The 24,890-nt window shown below is 40.5% G+C and overlaps 1 protein-coding gene across 2 annotated transcripts; it reads right to left on the minus strand.

Annotated features, from left to right (window-relative positions):
• Positions 1 to 1,617: 1,617 nt before the first annotated feature.
• On the minus strand, positions 1,618 to 20,964 carry gng13b (guanine nucleotide binding protein (G protein), gamma 13b). 2 transcript variants are annotated; one of them, XM_036589796.1, is made up of 3 exons: positions 20,666 to 20,964; positions 10,612 to 10,748; positions 1,618 to 1,868 (listed from the first exon to the last, which is right to left on the minus strand). In XM_036589796.1, the coding sequence occupies exons 2-3, from the start codon at positions 10,707 to 10,709 to the stop codon at positions 1,763 to 1,765; spliced, it is 204 nt and encodes a 67-aa protein (XP_036445689.1). In that variant the 5' UTR covers positions 10,710 to 10,748; positions 20,666 to 20,964; the 3' UTR covers positions 1,618 to 1,762. The 2 variants fall into 2 exon arrangements, with proteins under 2 accessions (XP_036445689.1, XP_036445688.1); XM_036589795.1 differs by having other exon boundaries at positions 20,568 to 20,964.
• Positions 20,965 to 24,890: the final 3,926 nt, after the last annotated feature.

The following is a 24,890-nucleotide window of genomic DNA, read 5'->3' on the forward strand; positions in this document are numbered from 1 at the left end:
GGGGTCAAGGGTGCGTCTGAGCTTTTCAAAGCGGTCACCGCTGATAGAACCATAAATAAATAAATAAATAGGTAGATGATCATAAATAAGTCAATAAATTAAAACAGATCTTATCTGTACAGAATGGTGCTCAAAGTGAGAGTGTCATGTGTGGTTTTCTAATTAGTGCACCGGCCCGCTGGACAGATTAACAGACTGCGGAAAAAGGGAGGAATTAAAGTGATAGTTTGCCGCAATTCCACCCACACTTCACCCTTTATCCCATATGGAGTCGATCAGCCAAGAGCTGTCTGGTGTCTGAAGTTTGCTTCTTTAGTTTTAGCCCTGAAGCTATGAGGCTAATGTGGCTAACAGGTAATGGAAGCTTATACCCCACCAATTAGCATCATGCCTAAATTAGTACACACTTGCCTTAAACTGTGTCGAGTTCTTGGGTCTAACAGACTCAGTCGAATGTGGTACAGCAGTTTGAGTCAAGCTCATACAGCCATACTGGCTGTTAACTCTCTCTCTCCATAGCAGCGCTGATGCTTCAGTGTCAGTAAATGTTAGTTTTATCAGCTGTTCTTCTGTAGAGTCTCTGTTCTAGTGTGGTTCTGTGCTCTTCCTCACAGTAACTGAGATCTTCCTCGTCTCCTCTTCTGTAGAGTCTCTGTTCTAGTGCGGTTCTGCGCTCTTCCTCACAGTAACTGAGATCTTCCTCGTCTCCTCTTCTGTAGAGTCTCTGTTCTAGTGCGGTTCTGCGCTCTTCCTCACATTAACTGAGATCTTCCTCGTCTCCTCTTCTGTAGAGTCTCTGTTCTAGTGCGGTTCTGCGCTCTTCCTCACAGTAACTGAGATCTTCCTCGTCTCCTCTTCTGTCTTCAGTGTGAGAAATGAGGAACAGTCACTCTTCACTCCAAACTCTTGGGAAACTGGGCGAGTTTTCAGATTTACAGATCTGCTGCAGCTCATTGTAAAGTTTTTCAGAGGAATCCGGGCAGTTTCTAGACTATATAGGACCAACTGGGTGAACCAGTCTGCTACAGCGCCACCCTGAGGCAGAGCTGTTAGTTAGTTAAGAACACCAAAGACAGAAGTTGATTGTGGGTGAAGCAGATAAACACTGACACTGTAACGTCATTATTAATTTATTTTCAGGATCCCCCCAGAATTTTGTTTTTGAGACATTAAGGGGGTCCTAGAGATTAATCAGGGTGTCCCGGACCCCCCCAAGACCCCCTGTATTTCACATATGGCATCACTCCCATTACATATTACCTATTTTATCTAAACTAACATTAGACACCAAACAAATCGTGGCTGATCAAATACACTTGGTGTAAGAAGGAAATCTGTGTAACTCTGATTTATGGACTATCGCTTTACTCATCGTGCCTTTTCAGCAGCCCATCAGGCCTTTTCCTGGCAGTGGTGACGTTGCTTGAAAAGAAAAAGCGCAAGCAGCAGCGACAACAGCGAAATATAACGGACTAAAGAAACTGCACTAACTGCATATAAAGATATATTGACATTTATGGTTAGAATAATAGTTAACGCATGGCAAAGTTGCAGTCGAATCTCGCAAATCGTGACTGTTTGGTGCTAATGACTCAGTGTGAACGGGAACGTGTGTGTGTGTGTTTGTGTGTGTGTGTGTGTGTGTGTGTGGGCTGTTGTACATTCATGGTGAAAGGGAACAGGGTGCAGGTGCGTTCTGTCCTGCTGGGCTTTGGGGCGTTTCGTTTTTTCGGGGAAGACTGAGGGACGCTGACTGTTTTTCCTAAAGAATCACGCACTTCCCCTTCTCCACCCACGGGTTATTCTTCATCAGCTCCGGGTTCAGGAACGGGTCTTGAGGAACACACTCCTCAATCCACTTCACCAGGCTGAGGGACAGAAGGAGAACATCAGTGTTATTACTGTCGTTTAGCTACACACTGTTAAAAAGGGGGCAGGTTTTAAAGGGGAATTCCACTGATCTTTCAGAATTCCCCCATAACTCAGTGTGTGAGGTGTAATCAGAGGGATTCAGAGTGGTTTGGTGTGAAATGGTTCAGATGTCTTTACAGTGGTGGTGATGGGAACCAGCGGTCGCCATGACTACAACACAAATATAGACATTTTATTTACTATCCAGAACCACCAGTGAACCTACACGAGTCTTCTGAGTTTATATGGAATGTTGATGATGGAAAATAGTGGAAAATCTGAAATAATAAGTTTTCTTTGGGGACTATTTTGCCTCACAGCGCCCTGCATGTATCCCTCCACCATGAATGGAGTTTAAGTTCTCTAAACTATCATAAAACAGTGTCTCAGTCATCAGGCAGTGAATTCATAACCATTTCATGTAGGAACTTTCTGTGAGGGAGCTTTTAGAGGTGGACGTCTGGTTCCTATCACCACCACTGTGAACAGCTCTGAGTCTGTACGTTTCTATAGAACGGAGCGTCTGTTTACCAATAAAACCATCTTAGATGATTAAGAAAATCTAGGTTGAGAGCTGTAAAATTAAATATTTAAAAAGTGGAGTTGTGTGAATGTCAGGATTTATAGGCACCTGCTGAGTAGTTATGTTAGAGAGAGTTTGATCAATACTCAGTACTGGCAGATACTTGAGTAGAGGTATCGGTATCAGGAGGGAAAAAGTGGTATCAGTAGATCTACAACTACTATTACTACTATAATTACTACTGTTCACCATGATGGAGACCCTCTGAACCCCTGAACCCCTGAAACTTCACAGACGTCATTTACGTCAGATTTATTATTCAGTAACTACATTGGAAACAATTCAAACTGAGTGAGATAATAAGTAGGAATGGAAAGCTGGCGGGTCCATCGCTGTTAAAGGGGAATTCCTGCATGATTAAATGATTAAGATCTAAACAGAGTCATTCAGAGTGGTTTGATATGAAACACTCTGGAGTTACAACATCAGAACCAACCAAACAAACCCGCTCCTTTTAGCCTGCTAAGCTAACTTTCCCTAGTAAAGCAGAGGCTGATATGAAACTCCAACACTCCAGCACGTGGGAGTTGGTCTGAAGCTCATGGCGCTGACTCATCAGATTTGGCAAATCGAACAGAAAACACTGGACAGATCAAAATAGACGGAGAAGGAGCTCCTGGGAAAACGACAGTGAAGCTTTCTGGAATAAAATGAAGCCTTACAGTCAAACCCACTCACTGATCCACAGTTATTTCAGTATGAATGGGTCTAATATTGCACTTTATTCTGCTAATGCAGCAAATCAGAGGGATGTGGTCATCTGGAGATAACTAAATGAACCCTTGCATTAATACAGTTAATACATTAGCATTAGTAGAGTTATAAGTCTGCATTAATACAGTTCTTAAATTAGCATTATTAAAGTTAATGAATCCAGCATTAACAAAGTTATTATCATTAATGAAGTTAATAAGTTAGCATTAAATAAAGTTTATAAGCGAGCATTCATTATGTTAATGAACCCATGCATTAATAAAGTTAATAAGTTTGCATTAATAAAGTTAATAAGTTTGCATTAATGAAGTTAATAAGTTAGCGTTAATAAAGCTAATAAACCCATCGCTAATAAAATTAATACACTGCATTAATAAAGTCTGCATCAATCAAGTTAATAAGCTTAATTAATCAAGTTAATGAACCCATGCATTAATAGTTCTAGTGCGAATCTATTTGCATTAAAAAAGTTAATAAGTTAACATAAATCATGTTAATGAACCCAGCATTAATGAAGTTTGCATTTAGTACGTTAGTGTTAATAAAGTCATAAATTAGCAATAAAGTTAATGCACCCATGTATTAATGAAGTTAATATGGTAGCACTAATAAAGTTAATGAGTTCATAAATTAGCATTATTAATTAAAGCTTTGATAACTCCTGTCTGTTAGAAAGACAGAACTGTTTTTTGTATCTATGGTCAAGTTACACATTCTTTGACTTTTACATCTGTTTATGCATGTTTTACAGTGTTTTTGTGTCTCTCAGATCATCTGACTGTCTTTTATCTCCTTTTATCTCTGATCTTTTCTCACTGTTCCCGAGTCTGTTATGTATATATGACCTGTGTTGCTCCACACTCAGCTGTGGTGATGCTGTGCGATGGGCAGGTTTATTAAAGCTGTCTAATTCACCCCAGGTGAGTTTAAACTAACGAGCTGTGCTCCGTGCGCTTCATTAACGAGGCTGTATCCCCCACCGGCCCAGCGCAGGGAGATAAACCCCTCACACATCAGTTCTGCTTCAGTCTAACTGTCTGTACACGGTAAACACACCAACCAGCTCATCTTCACAACACAGGAGACGTCGACTTCAGCGCTGAACCGCATTAATGCAGCTCAACAAACCACTATTTTAAAAAATATCACCAAAATGAATCCATCTGCATTCACGAAGGTTTTATTTTTAATTACTAGTGTTATTGTTACTGTCATTATTGCTATAGTAATAATTAATCGCAAGCTTATTTTAGCTCACACTTAGCTCACCAGTAGTCTGATAATGCATTAATAATCTGACTTAAAGCTCAATCAGAATAGAATACGTCCATGTAAACACCTCAGTCGGAATAGTCTAGTCTGATTGAGGCCATTCAGAATACAGTTCCTATCCGACTGATCGAGGTGGGTAATCCTGTAAATAATCAGTTAAATAGAAGAATAATATCCGTGTAAACGCCTGTATCTGATTACATTCCCTATCGGAAAGTTTAAGTCCGTTCTGATCATGTTCGTCACGTCATAGTGAGAGTTTATACCGTTCAACATGGCGGAGCAGAAACTGGTCTGCAGAGGAGACGAAGTTCATGCTCTGGTCTTTAAAAGACGGCGGTGGGACGGACGTCCAGCTTATGTGTCTCAGAACACGACGTCTTCCTCTCGGCCTTCTTTAATAAGGACATGTGAAGGACGTTTTCCTGAGTCTGACATCATTTTAAAGCAGTTAAAAACACAAGCACTGCTCACTGCTGCTCATCTCACTCTGACTGGACTCACGTGATGCTGGTTGTCATGGTAACGTCTACACTAAGCGGTTGGATCTGATCACTTGTAGTGAGCATGTAAACGATGATTTTCCATCAGATTGTTGAGTAGAGTGAGAATAAACACCTCAGTCTTAATCTGTAATCTGAATGTATTCGGTCGTATTGGATCTTTACACGTAAACACAGACACTGTTCTTTATGCACACATTCAAACTTGCCCAGCAAATGCTCTGTTTCTGTATCTGTCTCTGTATCTTTGTGATGATCCAGCTCAGAAATCCAGTTCAAACACTTCCTGAATCTGTAGAGTCGCCATTTCCATTCCATCTTATCACGAGATCATACGAGACTCACATCCGGAGTTATGAGCCTATGAAGAGGGGCTGAGATACACGTCATCTGCCTCTCACCGTGTGGAACTGGTGGATTCGTGTGTCCGTCTACATTCTGTGTGAAACTGACCGATGGACACTCAGGAAATCACTAAGGACTGACCATCACGCCGCAAACCCTTCATTCTTCATTCAGTCCACATCGGAGACTCATGTGAAATGGCGTGCAGAGTTTACAGCTGCTGAAGCTGCTGCAGCGGTTTTGGAAAGTAGTGATGAAGATAACGGAGCATTTAGATATGAAACATATGAGGATCATGTTATATGAAGAGCCTTTAAAGGAGAGTTTAAGAAGAGATGAACAAATCGAGACCTCAGACCCCAGAGAATTAACCGTCATGGTTCCCTTTAACACAAGTTTACTTGCTGGTCGCTCATAATAGTTTCCCTTTTATAGCGTTCTTTACGCTATGCTGAGCGCTCCACTCTCCTCAACACAGATTTTCCACTAATCTGGCCGTGATTGATTGGATTGATGCTGTTTCCGTCCGGTGATGTCATCTACAGATAGAATTACTGTCCTCGTCCGGCATTTATGTAACATGAAGCGCTGCAGAGATGAACACATGAAAACTGCTCTTCTGTTCAGACACTAAACCACTCCAGCAGCAGAAAAGCCAGATTTACAGTTACAGTGTGGTTTTAAAGCTCAAGGTGCAGCAGATCCCAGCTGAGTGTTCAGGAGAGACAGCAGGTGTGTAACCATCTGGGGTGTGATTGTTCTGCTGGACTGAGAATTTACTGACCGACCACACAAGGAAAACATGGTGTGGACACAAATAAACAACAATGAACACAAATAAACAACAAAACAAAAACATCTACAAAAAGAAGAAATGTACACAGTGAGATACAAGATATTTTTATTGTCACTGCACAAGTACAATGAGATTGGAGCCTTTAGAGCCTTTGGAGCCTGTAGATGCTGAATTAAAGGTAAAACTGTAAATTATGTGAAAATAAACAGACTTATAGACCATAAGGTACAAAATATAGACTAATAATGTAAATATATAAACAGAATAAGAACAAAGTGTCCATAAAAAGAATAAAGTGACCCTAACCCTCTGAGCTCTGAGGTCATTCTCTCTCGATTTGTCCATCTCTTCTTAAATCCTCCTTTAAAGGCTCTTCATATAACATGATCCTCATATGTTTCATATCTAAATGCTCCGTTATCTTCATCACTACTTTCCAAAACCGCTGCAGCAACATCTGGCGATTAGATGTAATAAAAAAGGGCGACTCTACAAATTCAGGAAACTTTATTATCTAAAAAATAGAGAAACATATATAGAAACCAGAGACGGAAGGATTGATGCGTACTGGTATCCGATTTTCAGCACAAATATTTGATCAGCTGATATTTATCTTACTTACTGATTCTTGAGCAGCGATTTACTACAGGAGTCTGTAAAACTCGCTCCCTGGTGTAACTTAATCATTTTAAACCTCAGTCTCTGACAGCCTGTAACTGTTTTAGTCTAGTTTAACTTTCCTTTCTCCTTTTTTTATTTTATTTATTTATTATTTTATTTTATCTTACTATTTCATTGCAGCCGTTGTCTTTGACGTTAATTCTTTTACTGTTGTATTCTAGTAAATAATTAGATTTTTCTAAAATTTTAGTTTTAGTGTTATTGTTTATTATCTAAGTTGGTTCTTTTACCTACTTTTAATGTGTTTTCATTATATATTTAAGCAGTAGAACACAGAGGGAGGGTGTTACTGTGAAATAACATCACTGTGATTTGGTCGCCGTAGATCATCACAGCCGTGATGTTATTGGCGATAACACACTCCTCCAGTGTTCTATTGCTTTAATACAACAGTTAAATAAATACAGTAATAAATTAATAAACTGGGCCGTGAACGCGGCGTTTAATATGTTTTAATGTTCGCAGTTCCTTCACCAAATTATAGTTCCTTAACAAGCAGCTTGTTGCTACATCAGAGTAACGAGCTCCGCCCACTCGCTGCACAGCCGGCAGTTCGTTCTCCAGCTCCTTACACTGAATTCCCAAACGGTCATCCAGCTTTTTTTTTACTGCATCAGTTTTATGGATCAGTCTGATTCGGTCAGACTCTGAAGATCAGACTACACGTTTGGCGAATGGTGTTGGGTTCATTTCTGGCTGATTCCAGGTTGTTTAGCTGTTCTTCTGTCTCAGCTGCCGACTGAAAAGCTGCTCAGTGGTGATGACAGTTTGGGAATTTAGTGTCGTCTCATCTTCAGAGTCTGACCAAATCGGCTGTTAGAGTTGGAGTGATACAGTGTTTGTGATGTTATGGTGAAATAACCGCACGGTTAGAACGCCTCTCAACCAATCAGCTGTTGTATAATTTATTAATATTTTATGCTTGTTATTTTTTAATTTATCTTCTTGTCTAGCTGATCTTCATTTGTTTTTTATTTTCATGTTTTCATTAATTTTACAGTTAATTTTAACTTTTTAAATCTTTTTTAATCTTTTATGGTCACAAAGATCTAAGATCAAAGAGTCCTCTGCCTTGGCAGTCCATGTCCATGAATTTGGGGGGCGGGGCTTCTGAAGGAGCAAGAGGTGTTTTGGTTATTCATTCTCCAGAACCACATACCTCACCTGCACTGCAGAGATTTTACTCCAAGAAATTTTGGCGCATTCATCATGAACACTTCAGCCAACGAACAGGGTGGCTGCTGCGCTCAAATGATGTAGAAAAGTATTTATTGGGCAGCGACGATATTTAAAAATGTTGATATCCAAATTGCAAAAACTGAAAATTGGTAAAACGCTCACTCCTCTTAGTGAAAACCTCCATGTTTTAGAGCTCTGCTCATTCACTCCTAACGGTAGCCACAACGGCCCCTTTGGGGTTATTACAGCAGTTTAAATAAGTGTGTTTAAATAAACAGAAACTTTGAGCTAAAAACCATTAAACAAAGTCCTTCGTGTGCATCTTGGAGCGATGGTCCGACACACCGGTGGGCTTTATCCTGACACAACCCCTCCCTCGGCTCCTCCAACGGAGCTCTGAGCATGAACTGAGCGCACTCAGTGGACCTGGAAGTGCTTTTAGCGTAAGAACAGAGAGCACACAATCGATTCCCCATAGACTTCCTGCCAAGCCCAACACGGCTGATTAGGAGCGGATTAGACAACAGCAGAAGGATGTTATGAGACATCATCTTCTGAATGTCTTTTAAAGTTATAGCTTAGCAAAAGAAACTACCCCTGTCCCCCCCGACCCTCCTCCAAATGTAGCTGATCAGCCAAGACACGTTTGGTGTCTGAGGTTTGCTTCTTTAGTTTTAGCCTTTGGAGCTGAGAGGAGTAACAAAAGCAAACACTCCACCAGTGTCTAAAGCTACGTTCACATTACGAGCCTCGTTGCTCAAATCCAATTTTCTGCTCAAATCCGATCTCTCTGACAGGATGGTTCACACTGGTTTAGCTAAGTGACTCAAATCTGTCATTAATGTGACGAACCGGCGTCCTGAAATGATCCTCATGAGCTCATCCTACTCAGTAACGTCACGTGAATGAATCACGTTCATCATCAGCACAAACTAACGAGCAGAACGAGCTTCGCTGAGAAGATCATTAACTCTGATCAGCTCTCAGCTTCATTATTAGAGCGAGACGAAGGAGAAAAAGGTGAGATGAGCTGCTTTTCCACCGTTTACAGGCTTTACATTCTGTTCAGCGCTGCTGCCATGGTAACAGTAAAAAAAAACACACGAATTCCGATCTGAGCGTCACATTAAGGTCACATGGCCACGAATCAGATACGTATCTGATTAAGGACCACATATGAAAGTGGCTCAGGCCGGATTTGAAAAGATCAGATTTGTGTCCACACAGCTCTGAAAACCTCAGATCTGAGTCACATTAGGACAAAAATCGGATTTGTGCCACTTCAGCCTGGTAATGTCCGCTGTTCAGTAATAGTAGACTTGCTCATGTGGTTCTAACACTGTCTGACACACTATGGTCAATACCAGGGGCGTCAAATTGTATTGTTCTGCACTTGTGTTCTGTGGTTTCGTTTCACTGTGTACTTGTATAGAGCTGACATGACAATAAAGCCTGACTTGACGTGACATTCGCATTACAGTTATCAATAATCTTAACGTTAGTATTTGCATGTGTAGGTGAATGTTACATTCTGTAAGCCGTGTCGGTGCAATACTGGCTACCAAGTTCCAGTCCATTTTTTAATTTGAAGGTCTGTCTCGTGTGGATAGTCGGTGAAAGGTTTCTCTCTTATAACCGTGTGATGTGCTGTTGTGACTAACTCTGTCATCTGTCAGCGGTCAGGACCAGCTAGCGGCTTTTTTCACGCAATGCGAGAGACCTGTCGTGACACTTGAGTGAGTGTTTTTTCTAAAAATTTCTGTTCTGACAAAAAAGAACACCTTTTGTCCACCTTGTTAGGATATTCCCTACAAACTTTACAGGACATCTCTGGTAGAATGCACCTCTGTCACATTTTACACTTTTGATATTAAACAAAAAGATTTTTCCAGACTGAACTGCTCTCTGAATGAGCTGGCACATCCTGCAGCAAGTTAAGCCTTGAGCATTTTCTCTACAGTCATAGAAAACATGGTAACTCGCAGAAAACTCTGATTACATGCACTGTTATGTTTCACTCCAGCCAATGTGGACATGCACGCACCGTACGTCCTCTGGAGGCAGGTTTAAACAAGTTTAAGGGTCCGTCGGCAAACTCTCAGACACTCAAGGTTAAAAGTTGTTTACTGCACACTGCTGGGGTAAGATATCATCCCATAATTTATGTAGAGGAGGGCGTTATGGCAAAAATATAATACTGCAATACGTAAAATAATTTTCATACGTCGCGATATTTCTTTTTTCAGACATCTGATCAGTTGGAACAAAGAAAAAAGAACAAACATTTTAAAAATACTATCAGAAAGTAAATGTGAACCGTGATTTTATTCAGTATTTGGCACTAAAAGAAAACATGCAGTTGGTCAGTTTCTGTCGACAGTAAGTACTGTAAGTACTGTCGATGTACATATGTAAAGAAAAGCATGTCATGTCATAATTTCTCACAATAACAATATATATATATATATATATATATATATACCACTGACAAATATATATATATATCGAAGCAAACTTCAGATACCAAGTCTTGGTTCATCGACCACATTTGGAGTAAAGGAGGGAAATAAACAGTCTGATGTGGGCAAGATGACTAAACAAGTGTTATGCAGTGTGTGAGAACTTACTCAGTAACTGTCTTGGAGGATTTCTCTCGTTTAAACGCCAGCTGGTACTTCAGGCTCTCCACCTCCTTCTTCATCTGGGGCAGGTCCATCTCATCCATGGCTGCAGCGTGAAAAGATCAACTCCCTCACAGTAAAACCTGGAAAACAAAACAAAAGGATTCAGTTTGTTTGCCTCAGAATACAAAATAATTCCACTAAAAATCTGCACTGAACGCAATGAATGCAGCCAGTTAAAGTTAAAGTTAAATATTTGTGCCCAGAATAACAAAAACATGTTCATATGTGTCACTAATATGTGCATTTTTTTTGTGTCCAAGTCCATTATTTTCCCCCAAAAAATAAATACATGACGAATATCAAATTATTCAACAATACGTGAATACGTTTGATTTTCAGCGCATCAACAAAATGATAAAATTCATTTTAGTTCCTTTTTGCCTCCAAAAAACTAAAATTGTCAGGTGGTGCAACCGTCCAGCCATCTAATATTGATTAAATAAACTATAAAAAAAGGGTAATTTAGTTATGATATTCTAAATAAAATAGTTTGGCATGACTTTGCATGAAAACTTTAAAATAGACACCTTGGCAACTTGTGTTGAAAAAGTGCTCAATTCCTTGAAAAACTGTGGTCCACATGTTCTTATTTCCTCACATTTCAGGCGGCACAACCAAAAACAAAGGACTTTTAGTTTGACATGCTTTTATGAAAGAGGGGCCAGGGTATTGTATCATAAAAAAGAGCCCAAGTGACCTTCATGGTGAAATGCCAAGGTCACAGATTCAGTAAAAGTGTAATGTTTGAGTCGTGGCTAGAACGGTTCACTTTGTCAGGTGTTCTGACCCCAGGAGAACCACGGAAATGTGGAATTATTATAATAATAACATTTATTTATTTCAAAAAATGAGTATAAACTCAGATTGAAGGTTTCTACGGGTGTCTAAGTAGATGCCTGTTTAATTAAAATTAGTCTGAAAAGTCAGGCGGCACAACCAGTCAGTCAGATGGAGCAACTAGACCAGCACAGTCTAATATCTGAAACAGGACATTAAAGATTTGATAACACTCAATATATTTAAGATATAAATGCACACAAATATAAATGCAAATATATGCAGATATTAAAATGCACATGTTCTTTTTAATGAGATTCGTAGCTCCTGCAGTGAGAGGCTCTCAGTGTACCGGCAGCTTATTTAACACCTTATTTTGTGTAAGACCCAGCGATGTAGTCGGACGAATATGCTGTACAGACTTTTTTTACCAGGCTTTTTTATACTGACTTCTAGAGAAGTATTTTATTCCAAATCCCTCACAAGTCAGAGAGAAGAAAAACATCATAAGCAAGTTTCACAGAGTTTCAATTCTATGATTAATAAACAATTTTCATTGGATCATTTTTGTATGTTTCTGAGGATACCACCACCATCGTGTTGGAGTCTCCTGCAGTCAGTCGCAGAAATGCTTATATGATTTGAGGCATAGATACAGACTTACTTCCTGCTTTTAAATGAGAAAAAAAACATATATACACACATACATACCGGATCAGACACAGCAGCACACACTAACACACCACCACCACGTCAGTGTTACTGCAGTGCTGAGAATGATCCACCACCCAAATAGTACCTGCTCTGTGAGGGTCCATGGGGGTCCTGACCACTGAAGAACAGGGTAAAAGGGGGCTAACAAAGTATGAGAGAAACAGATGGACTACAGTCTGTAACTGTAGAACTACAAAGTGCACCTATATAGTAAGTGGAGCTGATAAAATGGACAATATATATATTATTCCCACCCTTACAATCTGATTGGTTGAAAAGCGTTCAAACTGTGCTTTTTTGGCTTTTTCACCCTAAACCGTTATCACTCTGCTGACGCACTGCCAAGTAACACGCTCCCTCTCGTGTCCTAATGAGTAAATATAACGTTTACATATTTCCCATGTGTGCTGGGCCAGAGTTATAGTGTACCCACTATCTTCCTTAGTACTACACGACTGGTAAGTAGTGCTGGGCGATATGACCTCAAATCAATAATCACGATTAATTGGATATTTTACCTGGATTACGATTAATGACTGATTATTTTGTTTTGTTTTGTTTTTGTTTGTTTTTTTTTGCCCTCAAAGTTCACTGCATATCTTAATGTAAATCGTCTCAACAGCCATATCAGAACTCACGCAGCTTTTACGTCAATCCAACTCGACATTCGTCATAATTTCGCGCTGCTGAGGCGTCATAACCATTTGGGGTGGTATTTCGATACAAAAATTAGAAGAGACTCATCCAAACCGCTCCGTGTTTGAAGAGATTAAGAAAGAAATGTCCGAACGCAGCCGCAGGAGAACGAGGCTGCAGCGTCAAAGAACAGTTAAAACTCTGAAAGTAAAGTTTAAAGAATCAGAGGATGCGAACCAAAGAAGTGGCCGCGCCCTTTTTACAGTAAGCTGAACACACTCTGGGTGATGAGCCCAGCTGTCAGTCAGTGAAGCTTCGTGATGGCTCCTGTGATGCTGGTGAAGATGAAGCTGAACCTCCGGGAGCGACTGGCGCTCGGTGGCGGTTGTGATTGTTTCCCTCTGGCGTTGTTCGACTCCTCAAGTTTGTGTAAAAGTCTCTGATCAGCAGATTAAATCCATCTGAGAGTCTAAACACAAGCTTCACTGGAAGAGACCAGACCAAAAACAATCTGACCTTTTAGATCAAACAGCTCCACATGATCAACATTCGCTTCAGTTTACATAGTGACCTGCAGTTAGCAGCGTTTCCGCTACGCATATTTTAAAGCCCACCGCTGCAAAATTATTGCCGCCGCTGCTTTAGAATTTAATGAAATGACAGGAAGTCACAATTACAAAACTCTGCAGACAGTTTTTAAGTTGAATCGATGGATGCAGGAAGTGGAGACGCGTGGCGGCATCCAACCAGGGGCACGCTCAGTCTCACAGCGCTGTAAACCGGCTTGCTGCGGTTTCTGGGCTGAACACGTTTCATCGAAACGGTGTGAGACGAGATTCGTTCCAAAGCCCAGCCTGCTGCCGATGGAAGTGCGGGTCCTCAGTAGGACTGTCCTATGATGACTCCTCGTCCTAACAAGGCTGCGTGGTGACGCCACCAGAGCGGCGCCAAACTCCTGAGGGAACCGGGGAGAGATAATGGGAGATCCTGTTGCATTGAGTTTGTTGCTTTTTCATCTCTTCATGGAAATGGAGGAGATGATCTTATGTAGTCTTATAAACTACATACATACAAATACGTCTAAATAAACTACGATATATGGACGGATTCCTTAATTAATCAGTGATTTTTAAAACAAGCTCTGCTCTAACGGCTTTGTTCTCCTCCAGTTTCGTGGTGCTGTTTTCTTTTCTCCTTCGCGTCGTTCGTGCGCAGAGAACTGTGGGTAACCGAAGGCCACGAAGGACACATCTGATGCATCTTCAAATCACTCCGAACGTAGCCTGCATTTCTAGGCTGTATACGAAGGACACTTCACTTTGGAACGGCCTTCTATGACGTAACAGCCGAGAAATGCATCCTAGACTTTGGAACGCAGCTACAGTGTGCAGCAGGGCTTTGATGGGCGGATGGAGAAGGAGAATATGCTGTAGATGGTTCTGCTTAGAAACTTTCTGAAAAGCACCGAAAAGGGTTCTGCCATAGCAACAAGCTTGTCATCACAGCAATAGCAGAACCCTTTTTAGTGCTATATAGAACCCTTTACGAATAGGTTTTATACAGAACCATCTACAGCACATTCTCCAACAATCTACATAAGCTTTTCATGATGCAAAGAAGCTTTTAATTATGCAAAGGTTTCTTTGAGTGTTCACGGTTCTATATAGAACCATTTCTTCACTAAAGAACAATGCTTTTTTTATAAATGTGTGTTTTATGGGGCTGAACACAGCACAGGTCTTCCTGAGTCTATGTACAAGGACGAGAGGAGAGAGAGGTAGATTAAACTATAACAATAAGTTAGATTACAATTTAAAAGAACATTCACAATGAAACATTTCTCTATTGACGATCATGGCCACCTAATTGTTATTATTATTATTATTATGACTATTATTATGTCATAAAATAACGGTCCAGCTAACCTAACATTCACGTTAGTGAATTCAGTTTATTATAATATCAGTAATATTTCCTCAGTAAATGCCAGGGTAATTGCCAACTATGTTTTAATTGGGAAGGTTAATTTACTTTATGCATCTCCCAAGGGATACACTTATTTTGAAATGTTGAAATTTTACACATAGACAAAAATACATGTATGTACATGTGTTTACAAATCCATCTGAAAATGTATGAAATGTCCAGAATCCTGTCTGATGCTCTTCACTGTCTGATACCTTTAGAGATGAATTTGTGTTCCAGTATCTTCATTTTAAATCTGATCAGATGATCCTTTAACAGGACAGAAGCGAGTGTTGTGGGTATTGATACTCTGTGAAAATGCAGTTATGATCTGATATCCTGTTTGTGTGAAATACATTGTGTGTGAGAGTCTGACTGCAGACGTACATGGTTAATGTAAAGTACAGTGCAGATCACAGAAGAACGTTTGGTTACATCTGGAACCTTCATTACACTCAACTGAACACAGATAATAACACATACTGATAAATGCATAAATATATGTAAGTCAATGGAACCAGAATTTTTTCCATGTCATTTTGAGTTATTTCTTTTAGTCCATTCATCATGAAATTTACACACAATATAAAGGGGAACAGGCATTTTCAGATTATATCAGGAACTGAAAAACATCAAAAATGGAGAAATGGAGGTTTTCTTCTGACAACACACTCTAAGCTCTGTGATGGGAAGAGCTAGTCCAGTATTTGAGCATGTGTGTCTGTGTTTGAGCCCAAAAAAGCTCCTACACCTCTGCATGCAGGTGTTCTGTTGCATCAGTGCAGACAGAAAAAGCTTTAAAAGCACTTTTCTGCTGCCCAGTCGCTGACGTCTCCGATTTCACTCTCCAAAACTACGCCTAGCGTTAACATCAGACTGATATTACGTCAATAAACGCCAACTTTAAATGAAGAAAATATTAAAAATAAATTCACTTATTCTGCTCAATCCTTTATGCATTTGAAAGCTTATACACTGAATGTTCCACATTCTCACAGCTACACTCAGCAGATTCTAAGTTAAAGTCTACATAATGTCCAAAATAACGGGGCTTATGTGAACATACTTGTGCACGTGAGGGCCTGTAGACAAAACGCACCATAGTTTCACCAAAAAATATCTATATTAAACCGATAACTCACTAAATTCTAGCTTACACAGTGAAGTATAATAGTAACCCGTTTGGCTACACAATGTGGGTCACAGACATGATGCACCATTTTTCACAAAGAAATGTTTATTCCAATAAATTTAAGGTTAAAATGAAGATTTAAATATTCCAAATAAATGAACTGCTTTGGCTACATGGTTCAGACTTAACAGCACAATTTTATACACTTCTTTGGATATACTGAAGGATTTGTGCACTGAATGCACTGAAAATGAAGACAATATCCAAAATAAATGAACTTTTTTGCACATACTTGTGCGTTTAAAGGATTATACACTAAATGTACAGTTATTTCCATGAAGAACTGGCGTTAAACTCAATAAATTGACGTAAAAATCAAATTATATTTAAAATAAAGAAACACATTTGAAGCCTTATACATTAAACGCACTATTTTTGCACAGACAACAGATGTTATACTGAACATATTCTAGCTTAAAATGAAGAAAATATTAAAAATAAAGATGTTTTAGTGAGATACTATGTGTTTGATGGCTTACAGAGTTAACATACCTTACTTTTACTTTAATAACGTTACGTTTTGACATCAGTTCAATAGACCACTAGAACATCCAGTCTAATATAACTGACATCTGCCTTAAGGCAAAATTACACTGCTTTTAGCATCGCTTTGGATTTGAGCGCATCAATACAGTCAATACAGTCATATATGCACTGAACGCTGTACTGAAAAATAACTCTCTCCAGGCTCTGATCATTGATCTGTCAGATTACTACAGATGCACTGATACCACTACTGATACCTGATCCTTAAATATAGGCTGATACTGAGTACCGACACAGATGCTAATTCTGTTTAACACTACTCAGCTATAAGTCCTGATATTTATACAACTGCATTTTTAAGCTGTTTTATTTTGGTAGAGTCTGTGTTCTGTGTCACTAATGACTGAATGGTATTGGGGGGCAGTCGTGGGCTGGAGGTTAGGGAATCAGCCTTGTGACCGGAAGGCCGGCGGTTCGATCCCCTCAGGTCACTGAAGTGCCCTTCAGCAAGGCACCTAACCCCAACTGTTCCCCGGGCGCCATGGATAGGGCTGCCCACCGCTCCGGGTAAGTGTGCTCACTGCCCCCTAGTGTGTGTGTTCACTAGTGTGTATGTGGTGTTTCGCTGCACGGATGGGTTAAATGCGGAGGTCTAATTCCGATGTGTTCAGACACAGTTGGCTAAAAAGGTTCATTTCATTTCATTTTCATTTTTCATTTACTCGTTGTGATTATATACAATAGATGCTTAAGAAAACCTATTTTTGTTTATTCACTATATATATTTAGTGTTTACTATTTTATATTTGGTAATAAGAACCATGTTTAACAACTTGGGTAGAATATGTTTATTAAGCAAAGTAGTTAAAAACAGATATATAGATAAAGCTGTGATGCTTATGATAAGCACAAAGCAGCTTCTCTGGCAAAAACGGAGCTGAATGTTGTTTCACATCTGAAAGTCATTTGTCTCGTATATGCGTCTCGTCACTCGCGCTGCATCTCTGAGCGTCAGTTCAGTAAATATGATCATCGTTCACGCCGTCAGTAGCGACTTTCAGTGTCTTTTCCGGCTTGGTTGTGACCCCACTGATACAGCTGACTGACGGAGGTGCACCGCAGGTGGGTCTAGAGGACACACAGGCCCGGCTAAAGGGCTGCTGCTATGCTAAAGGCTAAATCAAGGCTAAATGCTATCGTTACGCAGAGAGTCCAGCGGTTCATACCGCTCCCTTAATAACACCAAGTCAGACTACAAGTGTCGACAGGTTTTTCATGCCAAATTCTGCCGTTACAGATTCTGCCTGTGTCAGAAATAGCTTTGTGGTGTTGGTCTTAGGTACCGGTATCGGTATCCCCACCACCGATACTGCGTGTAAAGGCCCATATTCGCATGGGTGCAACACTACAGATTACATGTCCAAAAGTCTGCAGCATTTTTTTCTGAAATAAAGAGTATTAATAGTGAGTATGTGCTGCAGTGACAGCCTCTACCCCTCTGGGAAGGCTTTAAACTAGATGCTGGAACATTGCTGTGAAGATCTGATTGCATTCAGCATTCACAAGAGCATTAGTGTGGTCAGGTGTTGGACGGTCAGTTCTGGATCACTCCAGCTCATCCCAGAGGTATTGGATGGAGCGCCATCACTCCAGAGAACGCAGTTTCACTGCTGCACAGGCCAGTGCTGGGGGGTTTTATACCCTTCTAGCCCACGCTAGAATCAGAATCAGAGCTGTTCACAGTGGTGGTGATAGGAACCAGGCGTCCACCTCTAAAAGCTCCCTCACACAAAGTTCCTACATGAAATGGTTATGAATTCACTGCCTGATGACTGAGACTCTGTTTTATGATAGTTTGGAGAACTTAAACTCCATTCATGGTGGAGGGATACATGCAGGGCGCTGTGAGGCAAAATAGTCCCCAAAGAAAACTTATTATTTCAGATTTTCCACTATTTTCCATCATCAACATTCCATATAAACTCAGAAGACTCGTGTAGGTTCACTGGTGGTTCTGGATAGTAAATAAAATGTCTATATTTGTGTTGTCGTCATGGCGACCGCTGGTTCCTATCACCACCACTGTAAAGACATCTGAACCATTTCACCCCAAACCACTCTGAATCTCTCTGATTACATCTCACACACTGAATAATGCAGGAAATTTGGGAAAATCAGTTTCCCTTTAAGGTAGCTGGATGTCAGGAATCAGAAAGCTGGATATTTTTGGAAACGTACTGTAAGTTTATGCTGTGCCATTAGAGTCGGCTGGGCGTTCGTAACTGGATGTGGCTTTAGTTTAAGATGCTGGAGGACTAGAATAAACTTAAAGTCCTACATGTAGGTCGGTGCATTGATGTAGGTCAGCATTGATGTATCTAGATAACCCAGGTTGGGTCCTTTTTGGGTTCTGAATCAGAACATTTTGTGCCAGAAGCATCTCTGACCATGCACACGAGTCCAAATGCATGTGGCAAGTCTGTAATTTGGCATTGATTACAGTGTGATTTGTCTTACACTCTTAAAAATTAGGGCCAAAAATGGAACCGAAAAGGCTTCTTTGGAGCAAAGCCATAGAATCACCACACTCTAAGAAAAGACGGTTCTTCAAGGGTTATTTAGTAAAAGGAAAAGGTTCTATTTAGAAGCATGAGCTCTGTATAGAGGCGTTTCATGCTTAAACGGTTCTTTTCATGGTGAAATGGTTTTCAGGATGATGGAGAATGTGTTATATATGGTTCCATATAGCACCAAACAAGGGTTCTGCTATTGTTACAAGCTTGACATCATAACAATCTGGTGCTATATAGAACCATTTTCAAAAATGCTCCCTATAGAACCGTTTAAAACACATTCTCCGTCAATCTGAAGAACCACTTCACCATACAGAGAACCATTTAAGCATGCAAATGGTTCTACATAAAATTCACGGTTCTTTGTAGGACCATCTTTTTTAAGAGTGATGAACAGAACCCTTTTTGGTGCTAGATAGAACCATTTTCAAAAAGTTCCTATTCAGAACCATATACAAGGCATTCTCCATCAATCTGAAGAACCATTTCACCATGCAGAGAACCATTTAAGCATGCAAATGGTTCTACATAAAGTTCACGGTTCTAAAAAGAGCCATTCCTTTTACTAAAAAACCTTTGAATATCTATGTTTTTAAAATTGATGAGCAGAACCCTTTTTGGTGCTATGTAGAACCATTTTCAAAAAGGTTCTACACAACAACATTCTCCATCAATCTGAAGAACTATTTCACCATGCAGAGAACCATTTAAGCGTTCTAAACAGAACCCTGAAAAAAAATGTAAGTTTTAAGAGTGCACTTTTGGTTTCCCTAAAGAACATTTCCATGGATGGGATTCCCTTTTTTAAAAAAGTTTAAAGAACCTGCACATGATGGAACACAAAGTTTTTTCCTTTAGAACCATGAACCAATTTAAGGGTGCACATGCTAACTGTCTTTTTGACCAATAATCAGAAATTAATCTGGAAAAATGAGAGATTACAGTATGTGATAAACGTCAGAGGAGCTGTGTCAGATTTTCCTGTCATTAGACAGAACCTGATATATAATAATGTGGATTTATAATGAAAAATACACCAATTTACGGTTTTTCATACCTTCTCTGCTGCATACAAGCTCCACAGAGAACCCACCAAACTGCCTTTATGAACGCGGCATAGACAAAATAATCAAATAACATCGATTAGTTTAAAAAATAAGGTCGTCTGAGGTAAAAATGACAACCAGTTTTACATAACAGCTTCATTTCAGGGCACAGTGGGTGATGGAGAAGCTGAAGCTAGCTCCTTTTTCCAATTTCCCGTTCCACCTTAAATGTTGCAGCGGCTGTTATAATGCCTGAGGCGCCAGAACGGAACTGCTGCACCATTTAAGGTGGAACGGGAAATTCGAACAAGAAGCTGGCGAATAGGACAACTTCGCGTGATGGAGGCAGTAAAAATGGATAAAAACAGCATTTCAGAGGCAAAAAACAAACCTAAATCGCAGACTGGTCAAATTTCTGAGGTAAATCGGGATGATATATACTCGAATACAACCTCTAAAAAGACTTATTTGCGATATTCTGTCCCATTTTTGTGTTCGGTGGTCTCCTACCTTCAATAACACAGCTGAAGATGCTCTCCCCGGCTCCTTACTTTGACAAAACGCGTAAATCCAAGAACAAACACAAGTCTGATGCCGAAAAATCCTACCTAAGATCCTTAGTAGATCCAACAAATGTTAAAACAAGGACACAATGGACAGTTCCGAGCCACTGCTGTTCGCCGAGCTGATTCTGAGGAGAGAAGCGGTAACGGCTAACCGCTGCTGCAGTGGCGGGAAGAAAAATAGAAAAAAATGATGCTAAGCTAAAAGTTGAGGCGATGCAGAACAGACAGAAAAGCCTCCTCAAAAGTGAGAACAGGACGCCGTTAAAGCGAATTACAGTGAAAGGGAGTGAGATATGAGGGAGGGGAACGAGCTCCGCACACTTTTATATGCAAAGGGGCGAAATAAAGTGGGTGCAGACGGGTTTCTGATGTGACTGGCCGCTATTTTCCTTTCCCACCCGTATTCAGGAATGTCCCGCCTTCCTCTCGCTGGGATTGGTTAGTGATAGCCGTTCTCTGCGCTGGGATTGGCTAGTGGTTCATCCTCACGAGCAGTCCGCCAATCAGTGAATAGCCAATGCCGGCGCAGGAGGGTGGGATGTGTCGGAATACGGGTGGGAACGAAAAAAACATGATTTTTCTCGCTTTTTGGATAAGTTTCGCTAAGTTTAGATCCACCATACGCACGAAGGTCACCGAGTTTTGCCCTAACACAATATTTATGCCCTAATATGGTCAAATTCCTCTCCAACATGGCAGTTTGGAGCGGTTAAGCTTCTCTCTGCCTAGCCTTCTAAGCCAAGAGCAGAGCAATAACTGCAGAAAAGTCTCTCGAATCTAATGGGATGAACGGGTTTATACTGAAGCCATGGTCTGTGATTGTGGACAGAGCATCCCGATGAAGGGCATATTTACATGCTTCTGTTTGAATATGCTCAATAATATCATCTTCACAGGGTTGGGATGTATCCTAATGCAGTAGTTGGGAATATGTATTCAGAATATAGACATTAAGTATCTCTATTTAGTCCAGGTTACATTTTGTAAAAGCAATATTCAGAATACAGTTACTTTTTACAGTTTTTAGAATACCCTTCGGAATACTTACTCACTTAATTTAAAAGACACATACCATCTTTAAAATAAACACCATCGCTTCTTGTTTATTAACTGCTTAAAAATCAGCACTCAGTATGTGAAGTTCCTGCTAAAGCCTGAGTAGACTGATAAATCAATGTGATCGGTTATTAATCTCAGTGTTACTGAGCTCTGCTAAAGCCTGAGTGGACTGATAAATCAATGTGATCGGTTATTAATCTCAGCGTTACTGAGCTCCGCTAAAGCCTGAGTGGACTGATAAATCAATGTGATCGGTTATTAATCTCAGCGTTACTGAGCTCCGCTAAAGCTTGAGTGGACTGATAAATCAATGTGATCGGTTATTAATCTCAGCGTTACTGAGCTCCGCTAAAGCCTGAGTGGACTGATAAATCAATGTGATCGGTTATTAATCTCAGCGTTACTGAGCTCCGCTAAAGCCTGAGTGGACTGATAAATCAATGTGATCGGTTATTAATCTCAGTGTTACTGAGCTCCGCTAAAGCCTGAGTGGACTGATAAATCAATGTGATCGGTTATTAATCTCAGTGTTACTGAGCTCCGCTAAAGCCTGAGTGGACTGATAAATCAATGTGATCGGTTATTAATCTCAGCGTTACTGAGCTCTGCTAAAGCCTGAGTGGACTGATAAATCAATGTGATCGGTTATTAATCTCAGTGTTACTGAGCTCCGCTAAAGCCTGAGTGGACTGATAAATCAATGTGATCGGTTATTAATCTCAGCGTTACTGAGCTCCGCTAAAGCCAGCAGGCATGTTTACAGTGGACATAGTGATGGTTAGATTTTTCATTTTGACCACACTGTCCCTGTAAGGACATGTAGGCCTCACTTCAGCCCTGTTTATCTGGAGGCTCAGCAGACTGTGCGCTAAAAGCCCCTAAAAATACACAGGCAGACGCCACCGTTAGACCATACGAAGCACCGGTGATGTATGTCGAGTCAGTTATGATGTGGCGACGTTCCAGTATGGAGAGAAAGTGAAGTTCGGCCATTAGCCGATAAAACGGACATCTGTCGCGTGTCCGTTTCTCTCCGAGCTGGACCTCCTCCACTATCGCACCTCACACGGTGGCATTAAGAGGTGTGAGATGAGCCGGACACGTGGCTGGACATTTGTGTCAACACCATCTCTGTCCATCGGGTTTGGTTTTGGTGGATCTCGAGCTGAAGTGGCTTTTAAGTATTTAAGTAGCAGTGAGACACAAAGCGTTTGTGGTACAGGGACAAAATGAATACTTTCTTTTTAAAGAGCCAAAGTTCTTCATTTTTCTTGTATTTTACTGACCTCCCCTTATAATGTTTGCATGATTTTATGTACTAGAAACAAACATGATTACTTTTTATATGATCATTTTCCAACCTCTCTGTATCTCCTAGAATCAAACAGACAGTTTAACAGTTTTTGTTTCTGTGGCTTTAAGATATGATATATGTCAGTGAGCTCTGTTCTGATTGGCTGTCATGCACTGTGCCTCTTACAGAAAGCAGTCCAGGCTGAAACACTCCTTATGATGTCTTTGTGAGTTGGTGGGGCTGAAGAGCTGTAGGCTGAATGGGCGGGGCTAAAATGCTGTAGGCTGAACAGGGGGAGCTAAACTGCTGTAGGCTGAATGGGTGGGGCTAAACTGCTGCAGGCTGAATGGGCGGGGCTAAACTGCTATAGGCTGAATGGGCGGCGCTAAACTGCTGTAGGCTGAACAGGGGGAGCTAAACTGCTGTAGGCTGAATGGGCGGGGCTAAACTGCTGTAGGCTGAATGGGTGGGGCTAAACTGCTGTAGGCTGAATGGGTAGGGCTAAACTGCTGTAGGCTGAATGGGCGGGGCTAAACTGCTATAGGCTGAATGGTGGAGCTAAACTGCTGTAGGCTGATTGGGCGGGGCTAAACTGCTGTAGGCTGAACGGGTGGAGCTAAACTGCTGTAGGCTGATTGGGCGGGGCTGAACTGCTGTAGGCTGAATGGGTGGAGCTAAACTGCTGTAGGCTGATTGGGCGGGGCTAAACTGCTGTAGGCTGAACGGGTGGAGCTAAACTGCTGTAGGCTGATTGGGCGGGGCTAAACTGCTATAGGCTGAATGGGCGGGGCTAAACTGCTGTAGGCTGATTGGGCGGGGCTAAACTGCTGTAGGCTGAACGGGTGGAGCTAAACTGCTGTAGGCTGATTGGGCGGGGCTAAACTGCTGTAGGCTGAACGAGTGGAGCTAAAATAAACTAAAATATAATTGTGGGAAAAAAATGGTTTACCATGATGTTTTATTATTATTATTATTATTGTTATCTTGTCTTCTTTTAAGGAGCAGCCTAGAGGTCAGGAAACGTAGAGGAGATATTTATGCGCAGAGAACATCAAGTAGGCCTGCATATGCTAATCGTGTGCTAATGTGTGTGGCCCACTAATGTGTAAATGTCCCTAATCTGATATATTTGCATTTTAATGTAGTCTGAAAGCACTTAGTGAAGATCAGATTAATGTTAATGCCACACTACTGTCTGTGTTATCCTGAGTCGATCCGACGCTGAGATCAATAAGCTGTATATTTTGAATATTTTGCACATCTTGAGCACATTTGCACCAGTTACAGTCATATCCCACCTGTACGGTTGTGAACACCCTGGTTGTTTTGTTTACATGCTGCTGGTGTTTATATATTGTGACCTTTTGTGACTGTCTTTATATTTCTTTGTATATATTTGTATTTTAAAGCTGTCAATTCACAAAATGTATCATGATTACATACATTAGTTTGTGTAGTTATTTGTGATTATCATCTTATTTACTCAAATTTGACCCTAAAGACAGATTTGTTTCCATTTTAAAAGCAGTGCATTGTGGTTTGGCTATATGAGTGGATAAGAGAAGCTTCCTCAGAATGTATTTGAGCAAAAGGGCTCTATTAGAGCAACATAAAGCACCGTGCAGCTGAGCTTCATTACTAATTTATTTGTATTCGCCGCTGCCCATTTGCAGTATGTATGCACTAATTTCAACAAGACTATTCCTGATACATGCAATAGAGGCCAATGAAGTGATTCTGATTGTGGAACCTTCAGCTGAGTATTGCATTTGTTTATTTGTATTTCTTAACTGTTTATATTATTCTTATTTGGCATTTTGGTTTTGATATGCTGTTATACAGCGACCCGGGGTATCTTGAAAGGTATAAAAAAAAACTATTATTATTGTTGTTATTTTTATAGTATACATTATA

This window comes from Colossoma macropomum, unplaced genomic scaffold (assembly GCF_904425465.1).
Source record: "Colossoma macropomum unplaced genomic scaffold, Colossoma_macropomum, whole genome shotgun sequence".
In the NCBI taxonomy this organism is placed as follows: Eukaryota; Metazoa; Chordata; class Actinopteri; order Characiformes; family Serrasalmidae; genus Colossoma; species Colossoma macropomum.